Source organism: Toxotes jaculatrix, chromosome 13 (assembly GCF_017976425.1).
Source record: "Toxotes jaculatrix isolate fToxJac2 chromosome 13, fToxJac2.pri, whole genome shotgun sequence".
Taxonomy (NCBI): domain Eukaryota; kingdom Metazoa; phylum Chordata; class Actinopteri; family Toxotidae; genus Toxotes; species Toxotes jaculatrix.
The window spans coordinates 2,766,402-2,786,281 of NC_054406.1; the positions used below are offsets into that span (position 1 = coordinate 2,766,402).

General features: G+C 42.4%; 2 protein-coding genes across 4 annotated transcripts; both read right to left on the reverse strand.

Annotated features, from left to right (window-relative positions):
* Nucleotides 1-2,772: 2,772 nt before the first annotated feature.
* On the reverse strand, nt 2,773-9,762 carry zbtb22b (zinc finger and BTB domain containing 22b). Of its 2 annotated transcripts, XR_005895161.1 has the most exons (6): nt 9,643-9,762; nt 8,410-8,640; nt 7,467-8,216; nt 6,992-7,273; nt 5,095-6,575; nt 2,773-3,811 (listed from the first exon to the last, which is right to left on the reverse strand). XR_005895161.1 is itself a non-coding variant. In XM_041053471.1 (5 exons), the coding sequence occupies exons 2-5, from the start codon at nt 8,638-8,640 to the stop codon at nt 5,457-5,459; spliced, it is 2,382 nt and encodes a 793-aa protein (XP_040909405.1). In that variant the 5' UTR covers nt 9,643-9,762; the 3' UTR covers nt 2,773-5,456. The 2 variants fall into 2 exon arrangements, 1 of the variants encoding a protein (XP_040909405.1); XM_041053471.1 differs by having other exon boundaries at nt 2,773-6,575.
* Nucleotides 9,763-10,949: 1,187 nt separating this feature from the next.
* Nucleotides 10,950-18,648, reverse strand: kifc1 (kinesin family member C1). 2 transcript variants are annotated; one of them, XM_041053480.1, is made up of 17 exons: nt 18,602-18,648; nt 17,466-17,558; nt 17,052-17,151; nt 16,674-16,727; nt 15,296-15,379; nt 14,978-15,176; nt 14,717-14,882; nt 14,280-14,447; nt 13,921-14,034; nt 13,645-13,731; nt 13,296-13,493; nt 12,813-12,977; nt 12,501-12,639; nt 12,200-12,339; nt 11,973-12,046; nt 11,718-11,793; nt 10,950-11,524 (listed from the first exon to the last, which is right to left on the reverse strand). In XM_041053480.1, exons 2-17 carry the CDS (start codon nt 17,550-17,552, stop codon nt 11,480-11,482), a joined length of 1,896 nt encoding a protein of 631 aa, XP_040909414.1. In that variant the 5' UTR covers nt 17,553-17,558; nt 18,602-18,648; the 3' UTR covers nt 10,950-11,479. The 2 variants fall into 2 exon arrangements, with proteins under 2 accessions (XP_040909414.1, XP_040909415.1); XM_041053481.1 differs by having other exon boundaries at nt 17,466-17,555; nt 18,602-18,643.
* Nucleotides 18,649-19,880: the final 1,232 nt, after the last annotated feature.

Sequence of the window (19,880 nt, forward strand, 5' to 3'; positions counted from 1 at the left end):
GACTAACCTCTCTGACTGTACCTCTGTGTTTCCACTGTTGTCCAAGAACATTGTCCAACAATTGATTCCGACTCACGTAGAATGAGGGAAGTTAATTATCTCCTTACTGTGACACTGAGGAACTCTGCCTGGACCTGGACCAGATACATGTATGTTTGTATAAATCCAAACAAACGTCGAACCAGACCTGAAGATAAATTACTTTCACGATCTAAACACCTGAGTCTAACTCAGTCTAAATCTTTTTTTTTTTTTTTTTTTTTTTTTAACATCCTTGTTTTATATCATTGTTGTGATATGCAGTGTTGGACAGTGTTGCATTTAAAATCTCCCGAATTTAAAGAATGATATGTTTTGTGGCGAGTGAGCATCAGGTTCTTCATTCAGACCGAGTTGTCCCGCTGGTCCCGATGTAATCGAGCACAAAGTATAATGATGGAAGTTTGGGCCTTTTCACCTTTTTATCCCTGTAACAGTCTCCTCTTTACCACCTGAATCTCACTTTTATAAAATTTTTATCACTCAAGTGAAAAGAGATTTTGGGGTAAATGTTCCTTTTAAAGTTACTGGGATGTCGACCTGGAATTATCTCATTTATGCAGAGGAGGGATCCATCGTTCACTGTGAATTCTTTTCTTTTTTTTGATAAAATAAACGATATGTTTTGTTAAATACGACTTCTGTGTTGCTGATTTGGGTTTTGACATGTTTGACCTGATTGAGTCACTGATATCGTATCAGTACTCGGTATGAGCAGAGTCCCTGAGCTCTGAAAGTCAGGAGGGAAAAACTTGGCTCGGTGTGTCCTTCAGTTATTAATCCAAAGACCAAACATGGTGTTGGAGTCTTAGTGACTCACCAGCTTCACAAAGGATAAAAATCTGGCAGGAAACAGAAACTTCTGACATAAAGTAATTTAATCTATGAAGATCTTCATCAGTCAGTCTCGTGTCACTTTGCTGTTAACACGGTTTTGACTTAATTTTTGTCATTAAATTTTTTTATAACAAAGGTGCCGGTGTAACTAACAACATTAATGATGACTCTGAGTCTACATGCAGAAATGTGCCACTGAAACACACACACACACACATACCTTTGCCTTGTGAATCTTGGTTTTGTGTCTGACTTCCTTCTGTGTTGTGTTGCAGTGATGTTCAGGGGTGAGACCAATCAAAGACTAATTTATTTGCTGTGCTTGTCAGTTACATGGAGGGAGAAGCAGCTCTGTACGACACAGCCCTCGTTAATGTTATTGCTTCCACCTGTGTTTGACACCTGAGACTGTCTGTTGGTTTTAACCTGGGAAAAAAAGAAAAAAAGGCCAAAGGTTTTTTTGAGACTTGAAGACATAATCAGTTATTTGCACCAAATAATTTATTGATCCATTATTTCTGATACAGGGCAGAGTTGAATATTGATGTACTGTAGTTTCTTACATTATTAGTACCACTCAGGATTTACATCAAAATGTCAACTGACAACTGTCGTTTTCTGTTCAACAATCAAGTGGTCAATCAGAAGACATGTAAGAAGCTGTGTGATGTACAAAAATAATAATAAAGAAAAATACCTCAGTCTAGTTTTCAGCAGCAGCTTTAACTTCTCCGCTCTGATCCTTCCACCGTTGTATCTGAGAGTTGGACCAAGGCAACGTGAACTAAGGGCCAGCTCACACTGAACAAATAGAAAAGGTGAACTCTCTTTTGTTTATTTTTGTCATTAATGAACGACAAGATAAAGTATTTGGACATTTTAACATCAGAGGTCCGTTTACCAATTTTTTCCTAAGGAATTTTAATAAACTTATTTGAAGGTAGATCCATTTTTGTAGTTTTTATATTTTCACTTTACATAAGACAAATGGTACAGAACAGGTGTTGTTGAGGTTTCATAAGTAAATCTTTTAGTTATTTTAATTGTCAAACGGTTTGTAATTCTTGCAGTGCACAGCTGCACACTGTAATGTTAACTAAAACTCTGTAAAAAAAAAAAAGAACTGAGGTGTTTTCTGTCAGATATAAAGTGCTGCTCTTTAACCTAAATCCAGGTTCAACCTTCCTGCGTCAGTTTGCATGAACATGAAGGTTAAATGTGACACAAGCAGCTGAATGAGCAGTTGTACTTTCTCCAGTTACTGAATGTGAGAGATTATTCTGCCTGATCTGAGATCAGTAAGACTCACACATCTGTGACTGAACCTTCTCTGAACACGAACCGCTCTGTCTCTTCCTGTGTTCATGTTGCTGATGAGTATAAACATACAAATAAATGTGCTCATCTTGTTCATGTACATTCACGCGTGTTCAGCTCCACACCAAGGAAATCATTCGATCGCCATCAGACACGTTTCTCACACGTTCTGCTCGTACAAGCATCCAGTGTTTTCTCTGAGGCTCCGACAGCTGAAGCAGAGTCACAGAGGAAACACTGGAGGTCGCAGCTCACAGATCACTGAACACACAGGTGTGAACAGGTCTCTCACTCGGATCCAGCTCCAGTCAAACCTGCATATAAAAATACCCAAACCCAACCTTCACAGAAGGTAAGACAGTCCGAGCCTCCACAGCTTTGCTTCATGTGAGTGGAAATGTAAAACATCTCTAAAGACAGGTGAAATGGCAGAGAGGTCACGTGTGATATTTATTCCTCCACTAACCGTCCTGTGCTGCAGCTACACGGGAAGCACCGAAGCAGTTTGATTTGGTTAAATTATGTTAGACATTGGACTGAGACAATAATGCAGCTGCACAGCTTCATAAACAAACTGGTTTAAATCATGTTCATCTTTTATAGCAGTACCAGCTGTGACCACAGGGGGCACACGTCTGAGTACTGATCAGTGAGCATCAGAACAAAAGCCGCTTGACTTATTTTATCACAAATTATATATTTTTCCTCTTTATTAACCCATGTTTTCCTTGAATTGCAAAATATTTTGTTGAATTCCATAGTTTTTCTGTTAAAGCAGATGAATCAGTAATCAGTATGTTTTTTTTTTTTTTAGAATAAGTAAGATATGTAAATAATTAGTGACAAACGAGCAGGTCAACGAGCTGGTAAAGGCACATGAACCTTAAATGTCTCACATTTAACAACATTTTACAAACTTTAACAAACACAACTGGAAAAACCAAAGGCAGCAAAGTATTTATACTGTGCACAGTCTGCAGTGTATTACCCCCGTCAGTGTGTCTGTTCAGTAGTTGTACCAGTACATGTTCAGTTTGGTCCCTAAATGCATCACACAGTACTGATACTATCCTGTAACTTCAGCAGTCCCAGTGTAGATACAGCACAGAACTAACAGTGTATTTTAACCAGGGTCCAGAACAGAACATGGTGTTTGAGTAAAGTGGAGAACTGTAAAATAAAAACTGTGAGGTCACATTTCAACAGTCAAATTCAATCAAATCAAGCAAAAAGTTCATTTTTGTTTTATTGTGAGTAAACAAAGATGAACTTGAAGCTCTGAACTCCCACAAGGAAAACTGGCACCGACACAGTCTGCTAACATTTATCCAGCAGTGGTAAAACACGGCTACTACTACTAGGGTTTTTATTACAGGTTATTTTACTGATTAATTCATTTTTGGGTTGTTATCGGATTTTATTTTTTAAATCTTTCTCTGTCGATCTGGATTTATCAGAAAACTTTGCCATTTGAACCAAACCAGCCTTTAGCTCGTGTTTCAAACTGGTGCCTTTTTCACAACAACGTACCTGGAACATTTTTATTCCCATTCACATCCAGGACCAAAGCAAAGACGGGTGTGAGACCAAAGCCAAAACCACTGCTGGTAAATGCGACCTAAGAGGGAAAAAAGAATAAAAACGTGTGGGAGGTCAGGACCTGCACGATGCTATGATGCTTTTAAAATTACTGCAAGAAGGAAAAAGCCACCAGAGGAAAATACTGGAATCTAAAGACCAGTGATTCCACACAAAGGAGGAAATGAAATGGAGTGAGCTGTTCATAACGAAATGTTGTCAAGTAAAAAGAATAAAACAAGTATGTGACTTTTTTTGTGTGTAACAGCTACAGAAAAATGTTTTCTTTTCATTTGGGTCCATAACTTGACTAAACTCTACCATTCAGAGGAGGTATTCACACTATACACTGTATAGCTTAGATAAAATTGCCATCTACAGTCACCAGGTTTCCCCAAACCTCCTTCATACTTGGTGAAGAGATTCACCAAAGGATAAGATCGATTTTGGGAAACTCGGCGTGGAACACTTTCAAAAACCTTCTCTACAACTGATCAAGTCCTTCCAAAGCAAAACCAGACGGCGTCATATGCATCAGTACTTAAAGTTAGTATTTGTTACAGGTCTGGTGACATATATCTCTATATATTTACAGTAAGAATAATATACTCCTTTAAGTATGAGAACTCTGTGAACAGTAACATAAGAAAGTGAAAGCAGGTAACAGCAGCAAAACTGGCAAATGAGTAAGCAGCTGAAAGACAGAGTGTTCCTGTCGGGTAAATATCCTTCCCTGTACACGTGTCGGGGATCTGTCAGGCTTCCTGTGTGATGAGGAGAAATGATTGTGCCGTAACTATAATCCAGGATCGCACCGTAGTTTCATCTAAAACAACATGGCAGTGCTGACAGTTGTTCACACGGGGCACTGAGGCAAGAAAAGATGAATCGCTGCTGATGTGAGGACTTAAAAAAAAAAAAAAAAAACACAAATCTGCAAAGTTTGCGTCTTCGAAAGTTTCACAGTGAGCTTCATGAGCCACGATGCTTCGAGATCTGTTTAAATCCTTGTGCCTATTTTCAGGTTTCACTACGTAAATCTCATCTTTTCCTTCATTTGTATTATTCTCTCGCAGTTTTGTGTTTTTTTTAAAAATCTGGTTACAGCAATAAATCACAATACAATACTGCAGAAAATCACAGCAAATTCAAACAGCCATTTTTCTACTCTACTGATACTATAATGTTACAGAAGGTAACAGTTAGTGAAGCACTGTCTTTTCGTTTTTGGTTTCCTCTCGACCAGCACACATTCTCCTGCAGAACCAAAAAAAAATAAAACTTTAGTAACATCTTAGATATTTAAAACAATAGCTTACTCACTGAGACAAAAGGTCCGTGTTTTTTTTATGAGGCCACTTTTTCGGAAGCAAGTTCCCAAAGTCTCTGCGGAACAAGAACTTCAGACAGAATCGGCAGAACCAGAAGTCTGTCAGAGAAACTTCACACCACAACAGTCGCCCATCTTTCTGTAAACACCTACAGGTTCTTTAGGTCGTGTGTCCAACGGGAGCCTCACCTGTTTTCCCTGTTCTGGACAAAGTGCTCACTTCCTGCTGAGTGTTGGCAGCTAAAGTGTTTCAGAGGAACAAAGTTTACAACATTTCCAGAGCAGCGACAGGAACCAGGAGCTCGGATGTTCTCTCACCTCGAGGCGCCCGTTGGATTTAACACACACTTTTGGTTTAAGTCACGCTACTTTCATTGGCACTGACTTCACACACGTCTTCATCACACACACTTCGACCCAGCCCCAGACCACCGAACATCCCGGGTCCCTGACCTGGACTCTGAGAGACGATCCCGAGCAGCGCCCCCGTGGCCGCCACGCTGCTGCTCAGAGCGGCGCTGCCGCTGTTACTTACGCTGTTGTTACTGCCGCTACTTCCTGTGGCTGAGACGCCGCCGTGCTGCGGCGACAGAACAGCGCCGGAAAGAAGTGGAGAAGAAACAGACACTCCTCCTCTCCCTCCTCCTCCTCCCAGAATATTACCCTGTCCACCCTCACCTGCAGACAGGAGGAGGTGAGGGGAGGAAATCAGATCCGGCCCATCCTCACCTGCCGCTCCCCCTCTTCTCCCTCCCTCACCACCGCTCCCACCCTCCCCGCTCTCCCCCAGCCCGCCGCGCCTCTCGCAGTGCGAGCGGTGCCTCATGAAGCTGTCGCGCCACATGAACTTCTTGCCGCAGCCGAGGCAGTCGTACGGCTTCAGGCCCGTGTGCGTCTTCATGTGCTCTGTGAGGTGATGCTTCATCTTGAACTTCTTGGCACAGACAGGGCAGTGGAAAGGCCTCAGATCCAGGTGCATGTTGATGTGGCGATCCCTCATGCTCTTGTGGGTGAAGGTCTTACCACAGTGGCACATAAACACCTTCCCTGAACCCCCGGAGCTGCTGTTGCTGCCACCGCTGCCACTTCCACCTCCAATCCCCCCGCTGTCCATGCCATCCACCCCCAAGCCGCCCTGCACCGACAGGTGGACCGCTCCGTGCTCCAGACTGGGACCTTTGAAAGAGGCTGCCCCGATCATACCACCTGCCATCCCCAAAGGCGGGACAGCAGCGTCCAGAGAGAGTCCAGAGGCCTGGCTGTAGAGGAGGATCTGGTTCCCCTGCATGTCCAGGGGCAAAAGCTGGGCCCGGGCTGTGGCTGCAGACTGAACCTGGCCCAGCAGCGCTGAGACAGCATGGTTAGCACTCTGGCTCTGACCCGCAGCGCTGTCATGAAGGTGCTGAGCTAACGTCTGGTCCATTAAACTGCCTTCGAACTTGAGGTAGTCTTCTGAGGACTGGCAGTACTCCATCTGGAGACAGACAGGGAGAGGAGACTTTAGATGGACCTGTGGCATCAGGACACTTTGCAAAACTGCAAATGGTATTTCACACAATATTCCTCAGTAGACGGTGCAGCAGATTCATATATGCATCCATACAACGAGAAAAGCTGCAGGCAGGAGTTTAATAAATTATATTTCCTTTACACATCACCCACATTCAGACAGCTGTGTTTCTGTTGCACCTGAAGAAGAAGACGTTGCCTCAGTTTGAGGCTTGTTGTTGAACTTTGGCGCTCTCTTGTGGTGGCACAAAAAACAAGACGCTGCACTGGTTTTCATCAGGCCTGAGACATTTTTCTATTTAAAAGCAGAAAACTTTGAAAGATGCTGTAAACACATAAACGTTGTCCACACAGCGTCTTTAAAGTGTCCTTTCAGCTCACCTGCGAGTCCATGTCATTCTCAGCTCTGCCTCCCAGCTCAGCTGAAAGGCTCCTGACGTTGGAGATGTTGAAGTCGCTTCTCTCCCTCGCTCTGGCCAGCTCCACCTCCCTCTCGTCCTCGTCCTCCTCCTCGTCTCCTCCCTCCTCCCCGGACACTACGATGAGGTCGTCGTCCTCCGAGCGTTCGGTTTTCACCACCACCCACTGTTTACGAGGCATGATGCTGGGCTGGCTGTAGGTGGGACGCTTCTGCGATGGCGGCACCGTTGAGTCCTCGCCATCCTACAGTCATCATACGACATCTGGTCTTTGTTATCGGTGGAAACTTCACATTTTAAGAATATCAGCTTTTGAGGATCAAAGACAAGCAGCTTGAAAACACAACAGATTTTTATGTGTTTTAAAAGTGGAATGGAAGGAAAAAGGTTTTTAGATGAATTAAAAGCATCTGTTGCTCAGACTGTTGGACTCTCACCTGATAGGACGACACACCAAAGCTGTCACTGACCCCGACTTCCTGCTCTGACACTGAGCTCATTTTCTTCCTCCTCCCGCTGCCTCCTCCTCTTCCTCTCTTCCTTTGATGGTACAACACCTCCTCCTCTTCCTCCTCTACCTCCTCCTCCTCTTCCTCAATAAGAAAGGCCTCCTCTCCTCCTGATGGGGTGCAGTAGCTGGGGGTGTTGCTAGCCCCGCCTCCGTCCACTGAAGCCCCAGCTGCGGCCGCACCGCTTCCCCCAAAACTGCTCCCGTCTCTGGGGCTGAAGTAGTTGGTGCTGCTGGGGGACTGGCTCTCACTCACTGACGGGCGGCTGGGAGGTTGGGAGGTGCGCTGGGGCTCGTTGGACCCCACGACCTGGGGCTGACCACCACCAACACCACCATCGCCACCAGCTTCGTTACCACCGGCTGCGCCGCCGTCAGGGTTGCTGCTGCTACACCCGGGGTTAGCTGACCCAGCACCTCCTCCCTCACCGGCTATGTCCTGAACGCCCCCTCCTCCACTGCTCCCTCCTCCAGCTGCAGCTCGGCCCTCCTTCAGCAGCTCGGTGCATTTGTCCACGATGTGCCACATCTGCAGGACGCTGCCCACCGTGAGGTAGTTAACGATGTCGTCTCGTAGCATGCGGAGCTGCCCGGTGTAAGCACAGCTCAGCACGCTCTCAAACGCCAGCGGGTCCATCACCGCCGGGATGGAGACTGTGGACATGTTCTTCAGTACTACCTGGAGATGGATGGAGAACAATATACCACAATAATACATTCAATACACTCCCCAAGTCCTACTCTCCCATCTGAAGAACTGAAGAGTCATATCCCCAAAGTCTAATCAAGTCAACTATCTCCCTTTGAATCTATAGTGATCTTCATTATTGTGTCTCAGTATTCTGTATACTATGACAGCACACCACTCCCACCTGGTCGTGGAAGTAGGGCGAGGATGCGGCCAGGACGCAGCGGTGAGCCTTGAAGACTTGTCCCTGGACGTGGATGGAGAGGTCACAGAGCCTGCCGTCCTCTCTCTGCCGGTTCAGGCTGTCCAGCACCGAGGCCTGAGCGCTGGGGAAGCACACCTGTACCATCGAGCCAGGTGTGTCGCTGGGAGCTGAGCTGCTGCTGCTGCCCACTTCCATGGGCAGGGACTGCATCTGGGTGGGCAGAAAAACTTTCATGACTCCCAGTTTTGGCAGATTAATTGAGCTGAATTTCTACAGAGAGCTACTTTATAAATGGACAATGAATGACAATATAGCACAATAAACACTTGAAATGTCCTTTTATTTGATTGCTACTACATTTTACTGTGCTTATAGGTTAAATTCTTATTAGGGGGACTTTAATTTTTATTAAATTAAAAAACTGATTTACCTGGGTTATAACTGGGTTATTTCTCACCCTGACTAATTCTCAACCAGTAAAGCGACTCCGCTTTATGAATACTGCAAAGTAAGTGTGATGCTTTATTGTGTAATCACATCTTTGTTCTTCATCAGATGCAGGAGCAGGGACAACAGCGGCCAATCAGGGCAGCAGCTGACTTGATTGGCCGCGTTAGATGAGACTCTTCATTTAAGGACAGTTAACTTGAGGCAGCTTCGTGCGACTGAGAACCTCCACAGTCCATTCGAGGTCTTTGTGAGACCTCAGTCCCAGCCTGTCTCTGTGCATGTGCGCCTGCATCATGTGTGTTATATCAGCCCCTGACAGCAGAGTCACGGTAATAAGGAGGCTCTCGGTAACGCTGCTGTCAGTTTGTTACTGACAGAAATCTAAAGCTGCACATGTCAAACCATTACTCAACAGAAAATGTCCTCATCACATCCACACGTGAACCACTTTCTGTTGCTGTGCGTGAGGAAAATCAACAGCTGGAGCACAGACACAGTTTTAGTTGATAAGCTCACAAAAAAAAGAAGAAGCTGTTGATCGTAAACGCAGCTGGCGTTGTTGTGGATGCTGGTCCTCTCCCTCCTCACAGCAGACACACACACACACACACACACAAACAGTTGCATTTGCTTCACACTCTGAAAATCATGCCGTTACAGATGTGACGCTAGCCTGCTAGCTAGCTCCCACGGCTGGCTATTAAAATAAATAAATAAATAAATAAAAACAACCCCATGAGCCGCAGCCGACGTTAAACTCACCGCTTCAGATGGCAGAGCAGCCCGTCGGAGTGCAGTCTCCGGCCGAGCTGAAGGCGCCGTGTCCGGCCCGTTCACCCAGGCCCCGAAGTTTGAGGAGCATTGTTAAAAAAATGTTCTTCGCATCTGATCTCTGCAGCGGCAGACAGCGACGCGGCGCCTTTAACTGGGTTCCAGACAGGCGAGCCAGACTTTGGCCGACAGAAAAGAAATTTAATAAATAATATGACGGGAAAAAACCAACAACAAAAAACCCATACATTTAAATATACAGTGACTTTTACTCATATTTATATAACATTAAAATAAGTACGTAAATAAATAAGACATTTTCACATTGATAACTGACATACTCTGTAAATGTGCTTTTAGTTGTCAGTTTATTAGGAACATGCAGCTACAGCTCATCCAGCAGTGAATCCTCCTTCATGAAGGCCATAATGTTCAGTGTGTGTTGTTACAGTTTTACAGAAGTGTTGATTCAGTGTTTGGTTCATTTAGGAGGCTGCAGTTTGTGGTGCTGTTTAACTGCAGGGTGTTACAGGGACATGTTTCTGTTATTTTGTCCACCCCGTCCATATCAGTGTTGGTAGGCTGAATAACAGAAACACCTTTCTGTAGTCACAGCCTCCAAAACGATCAGTCAAACCAGTGCTTCTCTATAAGTCTCAGTACAGGAGGCTGTGGTTTCCAGTGGTTTTAGAACAGCTGAGAGGATTTGTTCATAACGAACACTATAACCTTCATGAATGAGGCTTAACTACAGTACTGTTGTAGTTGACTGCATAACTTTTAGCCACATGTACCTAATAAACAACTGAGGGCATTTTGAATAATGCTCCATATTTAACTGCCATCAATCTCCTTAAATCTTTTTAGTCCTACAAATAACTGAAAAGCAGCACAGAAACACTGAACATCCATCTGTTGCCTCTTTCATATAAAGAACCAGCCTCTCTTAACCCTGTTGCCTGTCCTCCAGGGCAGCTCTGTAAATATAACTCATGGCAATGAAGTTTACCATCCTAAGCAACTTAAATCTGAAATAAAGGTAACAGGATATTCACTCTGATGGATTTATCACAAAACAAATTTACTGGAAAAGTCGCTGAAACTTGATTTTCATACAATGGAACAAACAATAACTAATTTGCCTGGATGAAATGAAAACAAACGAAAACAAAAATGTGAAACACAGTAATATACATTGGAAAGTCACCATCAGTAATGTACACAAGATCAGCCGCAATGTGTTTTATGTTTATGGAAGCAGTAGATAGATAGAAATAAACATACAGCAGCACAGGAAGTACAAGCAGCCCATCTACTGAATGTCTTTATTTTTTCAGCACTGTGGGCCAGAGTAAAGACAGAAAAATAAAATAGCAATGACCAGGTATGACCAAAAATGTATCATAAAAAGAAAAAAAGATAGTATGAGTATACACAATGACTGGTTAAGTTATACACAACACATTTAGCCTAATGTAGATAAAAGAATTACCTTATTAGTCAAGAATTCTTAAGAACCGTAAAAAAAAAAAACAAAAAAAAAAAAACACCTGAATAGAAATATGCATATGTACACACCCACTTGATTCATATAGCATTGTAATATAGCAAGTGTAAGCATTTCTAAAAGCCCCTATTAGTGATCACTAATCAAGGCCCTGAGATTATACAAAAGGATTTTGGTTTTTAATGACAGCACAGCAGTGTGTGTGCCAACAGCACAATGTAAGTAAAAGACTCAGGAAACTAAAAATTTCCTGCTCAGACCATAATGGTAAAATATTAACAACAAAAGATTTTTTTTTTTTGTCTTTTCAAGAGTTTCACTCTACTTCCTGTTGGCACTTGCAGTCCCAATAACACAGTCATTCACCTGTAAAGACAGCAAGCACAAAACATTCATGTCAAAAATCTGAATGTGACATTGATAAGATTATATTACATGATTAGTATATAAACACAAGTTTTAATGTTATGTTGAAATTCACTTTATCTGCAGTTCCATATCATGTCATTTACCATCCATCTCATCAAGAACAGATATTAAAACCATAGATGCCACTGACCTTGCTGGCAAACCTCAAGGAGTTGAGGGTTTCCCCAAAGCTGTCAGTCTCTGGGGCGATGTTCACAAACATCAGACTGGGATGAGAAACACAATCAACATAAATAAACTCACAAGGATAAAATAACTCCGTGTTCATTCCTAAATAAATGTAACCTGGGTTAGATTCTAAGCACAGCAGAAAGATGGTTAAGTCATAACTTCTCTGCCAAATTTCAGAGGTAACTTTGGGAAACTATGTTGATGAAGAACTCACGTTTTGCTGTTTCCTCCCAAGCAGCCCTGCAGAAGGTAGGTGAGCTTGGAGTTTCTGTATGGAACATAGCTCTCCTGGAACATAAACAACTTATATTAAACAAAAATAAACAGAATTTAGACGCTGTCATCGACAAACCAGGGTGTAAATAAACCATTTATCTAAGGCTTCTCTGAAGCTGCAGACTCTCAGCACTGCTGTTCTTATCCAGGCTCCTGCTTACAGACCTTGTTAGCCAGTGCAGTGATGACGATGCCCAGGTTGGACAGGGAGCCGTTGATGGCGGTCATCTCTTTGAAGCGCTCACCCTGAGACTGACTCTTCACCATTCGCTCGCTACCAGCCAAGTCCACAAGGCACAGAGTGGCTATACACACACACACACAAAAAAACAAACAAAAAACAACAACATTAATGTGGAGTCATAAGACCCAAACTGTTTCCACTGCTAACAGAACTGATGATATCCTAAATGGACAAGTGAAACCACAGGTCTGATCCTGCCATAATCACTGGGATTATACTCACACTTGCATTTGACGTCCCTGCCAGTGTTCACTCCCTCGATATCCAGCTGGAAGACTGAATGGGAGCGAGATGAGCGGTCGTTCTGGGCTGTCTGCGCTGTGGAGCGATTCTGATTGGCCAGAGCAATCAGACCAAGAACCTGGACAGGAACAGAGACCTTTTACTTTAAAATGTTTCTAAACTCTGCTGTGATTTACTGCAATCTTTAATACATGGTTACTATTTTATTTCATTTATATATTTTTTTAAAGATGCAGGGTATATTGCAGACCATCATGTGATTTAAGCCACTCAGACATCTGCCTGCCGTACCTGGTCCTCGTTGGAGACGTTTTCATAGGTGAGGTTGGTGATCGTCACCTCGTTGCTGGCTGACTTTCGGATCTCATGCTCGGGCCTCTTGCTGGCCTTGCCGGTGTAGAGGAGGTCTCGCAGGGTCTCATTGTAGATTTCAACAAAACTTGCTGTGAAGGTGAACTATGGTAAAACAGAGGAATAGCTCCATTGTATTATCACATCACCTCCACATTTAGAAACATACATGGCAGAATCACTGAGTGCACATAGGAAATAAACATTTGTAGTGTGAAATGTATGGACTCCAGCTTTTTTGTGTTAGCAAAACAAAACATCTAACACAGTAAAGGTTGAAATTAAGAATTTATGTCTAACTGTTAAAGCATTTTATGTAGAGAAAAATATCCATTTTCTTTTCAGAATGTAGTAGAAATCTTATTTTGAACCCGATTACCTCCTGCCCTGTATGTACTCACTCACACGACAACACACACTGACCTCCCAGCCTTGTGCTCCCAGTTTCTCTGCTGCTTTGAAGATTTGCTGCACGGCTCTGGGAATCACACCCCTGGCCTCATCAAACTCGCCTCCCTCCATGGTGTATGTCTTTCCACTTCCTGTCTGGCCATAGGCGAAGCAGCAGACGTTATAACCGTCCAATGCCGACTGCACCAGCAGCGAGATCTCTTCAAAGACCTGAAAACACAGTGACAAACTCTGAAAATTCATGCTTTGTCTGGACAAAACAAAAATACATAAAGGAATGAAACACTGTTGGTGTTTATTCCTCATAATGTGAAGATTGTTTTTCAAGTAGTAAATTGTGTTACACGTTTATATTGTTTACCTCCTGTTGTGAAGCCTGGGGCCCAAACACCCTGTCGAAACTGAAGTTATAATTCTTCTGAGTGTCTGCAGTTTTGCCTGTGTGAGACTGAAAAGCAGAATTGAGCAAAACATTACGATGAGTTTGGCATCCAACCGATTTAGTTACTGCCGTTTTTCCTTTCTATAATGTTATTTTCTGGTACATACATCGCAGACACTGGATGACACCTGCTATAAAACACTTCCCTAACTACAAACATGCCTTTGAGAGACACGGGATTCAGAGGATTCTCACCTCCTCTGTTTTGGCCAGTGTTATCATCTTGTTGTCACTGGCTGGGACCTGAATGTGCTTGCTGAGGCCTCCACCCACCAGTGGGCGCACTCTGCAAAAGACCCTGATGTTGCCCTGAATGAGAAAAGAGACGGACAAATTAGTCTCATTTACCAGAGAGAAGTTTGCAGATTTGGCTGTGAAGGGCTAACAACACAAAGTAGAAAAATAATGAAGGAACCAAAATTTCCTGTAATATAGTTCTATAGAACGTAACAGGAAAGGAAAGGTAACTGCTAACCCAGCACAGAACACCTGAAAGGCCTTTGAAGGTGCTGTCACTGATCTGTACTGCATGGTAACCCAACATGGTAACTTGCCTTGAGCTCCTGAATGGTATTGTGGAGCCGCCTGCGCTCCATTTCCCCGGCATGAAGCTCGTCCTCCTGCTGGGCCACAGTCTCTTTGAGACAGCGGACCTCCTCCTCTGTGTCTCTAAGGGTTACCTGCAGGCGGGCCAGAGTTGACTCCTGTACTGAGAGCTTCATCTGGAGAGAAAGGAAAGAACAACTAAAGGTCTTCCACACCATCACCACCATCCCGTTTTCTCTTTAACGCAACAGGTCCTTTTTTGGTTAAATTCCTAGTTATTTGCTAAAATAAAATCCTGTATAAATCCACAAGTACAGTATTGCAATAATTCAAAGGGGGTTATGGACCCTTGGCAGGTCTAGTCTGTCAGTGGCATGTAATGATGTTAATGTAATGATACCACACAGCAAATAATCAATCTGCTGTCTTGCAGCTGACGTTATACCTTGAGAGTCTGCAGCTCTGTCTCCTGGCTGTCTCGGAGTGTCTCCATGACCTTGTACTTGCTCTCTAAGTTGGAGAGTTCTTTTTGAAGAGTGTTCTTATCACTAGACACTTTCTCCAACTCATCTCGGACTGTTGACAGTGCCTCCATTTCCTCCTCGTACGTACTTTAATTGGCAAAAAGACAAGAAATTGAATAGATTACAAGCAAACATAACAGCACAATGTTTAATTCTTTTCCCAAATGAAATGGCCCTCGCACCTGATCTGGCTCCTCTGCCTCTCCAGCTCTTTCTCCATTTCAGACATTCTGGTTTGGCTTTGGACCATCGAGCCTCTAAGAACCTCATTCTCCTGGTTGGCAGATTTCACCTTGGTCTGGTAGTTACGGATTTTACCTTCCATGTCACTGACCTTGCCCTTCAGGTCCCAGGCTTGCCGTCTAGGGGCTCCGCCCCCACCTGTAAACAAGCATATTATCAGCAGGTGTGACAGTTCTATTTACAAGTGAAGCCTTTTCTGCATACGCCTTGTCACAGACATGTCACAAATGTCACAGCAAAAGATGCTAATTTCTCACCTGCTTTTGTGCTACCAGATACAACAGGTTGTTTCATGTTGCCTTCCTTTGCTGCAGCTGAAGCTATGGATGGTTTCAGGACACCTGATGAGGCAGAGAAGTAGGAAAGAACCATGTATAAAGATGAACAGACATGCTCATATATTACTCACATCAATGACCTTGACAACACCTTGTGCTTGTGACAAACCCAAAGCATTTCTGAATTTTCTCACCACCAACTATAATATATGCAGTCTAAACTAGGGCTGAACGATTTTAGGAAAAGATCTAATTGCAAATTTTTCTGGCAGATATTGCGATTTTGATTTGATTCATATTTTCTTCAAATCAAGCTTCAGTGTAATATTCACAATGTACAGTAACATTTACAAACATGACAGAAAAATACATCATATCATTAAAACACTAATGAATGAAAACTAAAGTTAAGAGTTGATTTCAAATGTATTTATTAAGAAGAAACATGCATGTACATTCTATAAAGTCCTTGATCAATATCAGTTATTACAAATGAAAAACTAAATGAGCCATTTTTGACTGTCTTTACTTAAAGTAGGGCAAAAAAATCGAATATAACTACAAAAAAGTTAAGTAATGATAAAAAAAAAACCTAAATTCAGCAATTACCAAACGATCTTGCCCAGCAGCCTTATCTCCCGGTGTCTTCGGCTAATCTTATCAAACGGGGTTACGCTGGTAAAAGATGCTGTAACCGTAGGTTGCTTGCTACGGCGGGCCTCAGAACCAGTTTCGCGAGACACTTCACCGGACTTTTCCATCATGCAAATACCTGTGGTGAATTTTCAGGTGTCGATATAAGTTGGTTGTGTTTCCGCTGGATGTTGCAACTTCGGCGCGGCAGGTTTGGCACAGTACCTTTTTCTGGTGCACGTCTGCAGTCTCAAACCCGAAATACTCCCAAATGACCGAGGTGCCTTTTTTCTCGGGGTTTAAATCACCTAACTCCGCTTCTGCTCCAGCTGAAGCCACTTCAGAAATGAATGAGCAGTTGGAGCAGGTTACACTGATTGCGTTAGCGTGACCTGTCCACGAGCAGCATGCCGCTTCTGATTGGTGAGCTCGGCAGGTAGAGAGACTGCATGGATGTGTAAACTAGTTGACACAGCAGATCCTGGGTCAAGTCAGGTGCACTGCAAGAAAACGCAGCTTTGGCGATCACGTGATCGCCTTGTCTGAAATCGCAATTTCGATCAGAAAAGGATAAATCGTTCAGCCCTAGTCTAAACTTAAACTGTGATACTCAGTCACTGCTCCAGGTAAAGGATATTGAACACAATGTCTGCGACCCCGCAATTAACAAAATAAAATTAGCAGATTTCGTTTACTCCAATGCCAAGCAGACTGGTCACCTTACCTCTGGAAGGACCAACAGCCACAGTGGCAGCTCTCACACCTCTGACTGGCTTAGCTGTACGAGGGACAAAGTTTCACAGAGAGTTAAATGTTTAATAATAGGACAAAAGAACATCAAAAAATAAAATAAAATAAAAATAAATAAAAATACACAAGCTTGAAAAAAACATAAGGTGTTTAATTACACCTTGCAAGAATTAGTCCCAAAACCTGGCCTCAAATTCTTTATAATGCGACAAAATGACAAAAAAAGAGAAAGAGAAATTGCCTCCACGTACAAAGGCAAAGTGCTTTACTGAGCAATAATTTACAGTGCATGTAAAATATGTCTGCACAACACAGAAAGATTCTGAAACTCAGGTCTGAGCTAGTGACTTACAAAGAGGTGCCCTGGTTGATGCGACAGGAGGCCGCTTGCCACCGATGATTGTAGCTGCAGCCTGTGATTTGACAGGTTCTGGGTCCTTACGAATCTTCTTCTGTCAACACAAAAACATCAACAGCATTAAGCAAGAGCAGCATGTCAACTTTTTTGGGCTATAGAAAAAATCATTTCGAACTCCTATAATACATTTTTATTTTAACATACATGTTTACCAGGTCTGTTATATGAGCTCAATGGTTTACTCCTGTCATTGACTTGCTGAACATCAGAGGTAAAAGCAAAAACATCAATGCTTCAGAATAGTACACATTCAGTACATGCAGAGCAGCTTAAGGTGGAGTAGCAGAATAAAAGCCAATGATAACAAAGAAGGTGAAGTGACTGATATAACTGATTTTTCATACAAACCTGAGCAGGCGCAAAGTCTTGGCCATTCTCTGAGCTGCTGCTGCTTGTAAGGACCCTCTTGCTTGACATAACTGGCAAGCGGGACATCCTCTGCTGAGAGTGAATAATGATTAAAGCAGACTAATCAAACAAAATCTCAAGCGACGACTCTTCTATCACACTATCTTCACCATGAGCATGGTTAGGCCAACTTTGTGCCTATCATGTATCACTGTTACATTTGACTCAGAGGTAAGCATCAGTTTTACACACACGTACATAAACATAAATACATTAAGTAAGGACATGTATCATTCCTGGTCACCTTGCCATCATTGTTTCCCTGCAGTGGGCAGAATATTATTTTAGGGCTTTCTTTTTGAGATCATAATATTTACCTCTGTGACTCCAACACAATGGTAATACATGAGAGGAACAAACTGGAGCTAGGGCACGGTGAGCTACGCCGGTCGTGTACAAAACAACATCAGAAGAGCAAAACTCTCAGAAATGTAAAGAAAACCCAACGTTAACGTTAATCTCGGTCTAGATAGATAGATAGAATATACTTTATTAATCCCTTTGGGAAATTTGGGATTAACTGTATTCCACAGAAGCTACGGGTGCGGTTTAAGGTTATACTAAGTCGACGAAAATAACAGCTTCAGTACAGGTAAAGTTTCTTTAAATAACAATAATCGAACATAATAAAGTGGCCTTGTCGCATACAGGTGACAGGACCGGGACTCAGCACTTAACCTAAAGATAATCGGTTAGCTAGTGCTCAGTCACTTACAACTAACTTGGGTTATTTTCAAGAGTGATAGCGAGGGCTACCATACATCCAGAACGGAAATCATGGGCTGAAACATAAGCAAACCTAATATTTATCAACACAGACATACGATGTCTCGCCTAGGAACTTGTTAAATATAAATTAGCTTCGACTGAAGAGCCGTTAGCCCTGTAAAACCAACCAGCCAAAGTTCATGTTATCACTAACGCTAACTACCGTTAGCTTGAGCATAAAAGGTAAATAGCTACGTTACATTACTAAATCAATCGTATCTATATCGTTTCTGAGCAGAGGTTTGTTACACTCCCCTTACAATTTGGGCTAAACGAAATTATTATCTTTTATTTATGAAAACATTTACCTTCAGTAACGCTGAATCTTGTCTCCCTACAATCCCTTCACCGTCTCCGGCCGTTTGAATTTGAAAATGAACTATTTTGGTAGGCGCTTCAGACGACCGGCCGTGATTGGTTGAGCCACTGTTAACCCCGCCTCCGTGTTTTAGTGTGCTTGTTTCGCCGTATGGAGTATCCCGCTTGGGCGGGATACTTGATGTTTGCACGATAGCCTCTCTGCTAAAGTCAAAATCCAGACGATGATTTAATTAAATTAAATTTAATAAGTGAAACGAATCCTGTATTTATGATTCATTGTACCTATGTGGTCACTAATGATATTTGGCTCACTTCTCTTTTTTTAATAATCTATATAATCTAATCATTTTATTAAAATATTAAAAAAAAAAATCTATCCACATTTTTTTTTCAAATATATAATTAGACCAATTACTTAAAATAGTCATGCTGCAGTGTTTATACCAGCTCTTCACTTACACTTTATTTACAGCTAAATATAACTATGTTCCACTAAGCTCACGTCTGTGGTCAAACTCAAACTGTGGTGACTGCAGGCCATCAAAAGTCTCAGCTTGAGTTCATTTGCTTTACATAATAACAAAATACTGACAATGTTTGTTATAACTGTTATCAAAATGCTTAGGATGGCTGCAATTTCCAAATTACATAAGGCTAATTATTTTGTGTTTCCAATAACCCTTCATCTGTAAATCAAATTGTCAGAGAACATATTTCTTTTTTTTTTCAAAGTGATTATGAACACAATAACACCTTACACCTGATGGGTATTTTACAATTACAAGTAATCATACACTCATCAGTACCATGGAGTCTGGATTTTAACAAAATAAATCCGACGATGAAGCTTTTTCATCATAAACTGTTTTTGAACTTTATTTTCCTTAAGGGAAGAAACAGTCTGTTCAGATGAGCAAGAGGTGTAACTGTGCATACAGTATGCAAGATTGTAGCATAAGAGGGCAGTTAATAACGGTATTATATTAACATTAACAAGAATATTGAGAATGGGTTATTTTTCATAAAAAGACACAATGAAATACAAGGAGGAGTATACATGAAGACAATCAGCCCGGCGTACGGGCTGCTTGTACATTTTGATTGGGTAGAGATAGCTTGTGCACAAAAACATGGCAGCAGTGTCCCAGGTCACTATGTCACAGCCTTGTTTAATATTGTTTACTGATGATCAGATCATTGTGTTCATGCAGGAAATCTCATGGGTGAACAAGGTTAAAGACTGGTTTTCAAGTAGTGTCACAACTT

Bases quoted from the DNA above. Each gene is read 5' to 3' on its own strand.
- zbtb22b (XM_041053471.1), bottom strand. From the start codon at position 8,640: ATGCAGTCCCTGCCCATGGAAGTGGGCAGCAGCAGCAGCTCAGCTCCC. The intron at 7,274-7,466 runs GTGAGAGTCCAA...TGATGACTGTAG, and splicing joins TTGGTGTGTCGTCCTATCAG to GATGGCGAGGACTCAACGGT. The intron at 6,576-6,991 runs GTGAGCTGAAAG...GTCTGTCTCCAG, and splicing joins AGAATGACATGGACTCGCAG to ATGGAGTACTGCCAGTCCTC.
- kifc1 (XM_041053480.1), bottom strand. From the start codon at position 17,552: ATGTCCCGCTTGCCAGTTATGTCAAGCAAGAGGGTCCTTACAAGCAGC. The intron at 12,640-12,812 runs GTACGGCAGGCA...GTTCCTGTCCAG, and splicing joins ACGTCTCCAACGAGGACCAG to GTTCTTGGTCTGATTGCTCT. The intron at 12,047-12,199 runs GTCTGTAAGCAG...TTTATGTTCCAG, and splicing joins TCACTGCACTGGCTAACAAG to GAGAGCTATGTTCCATACAG.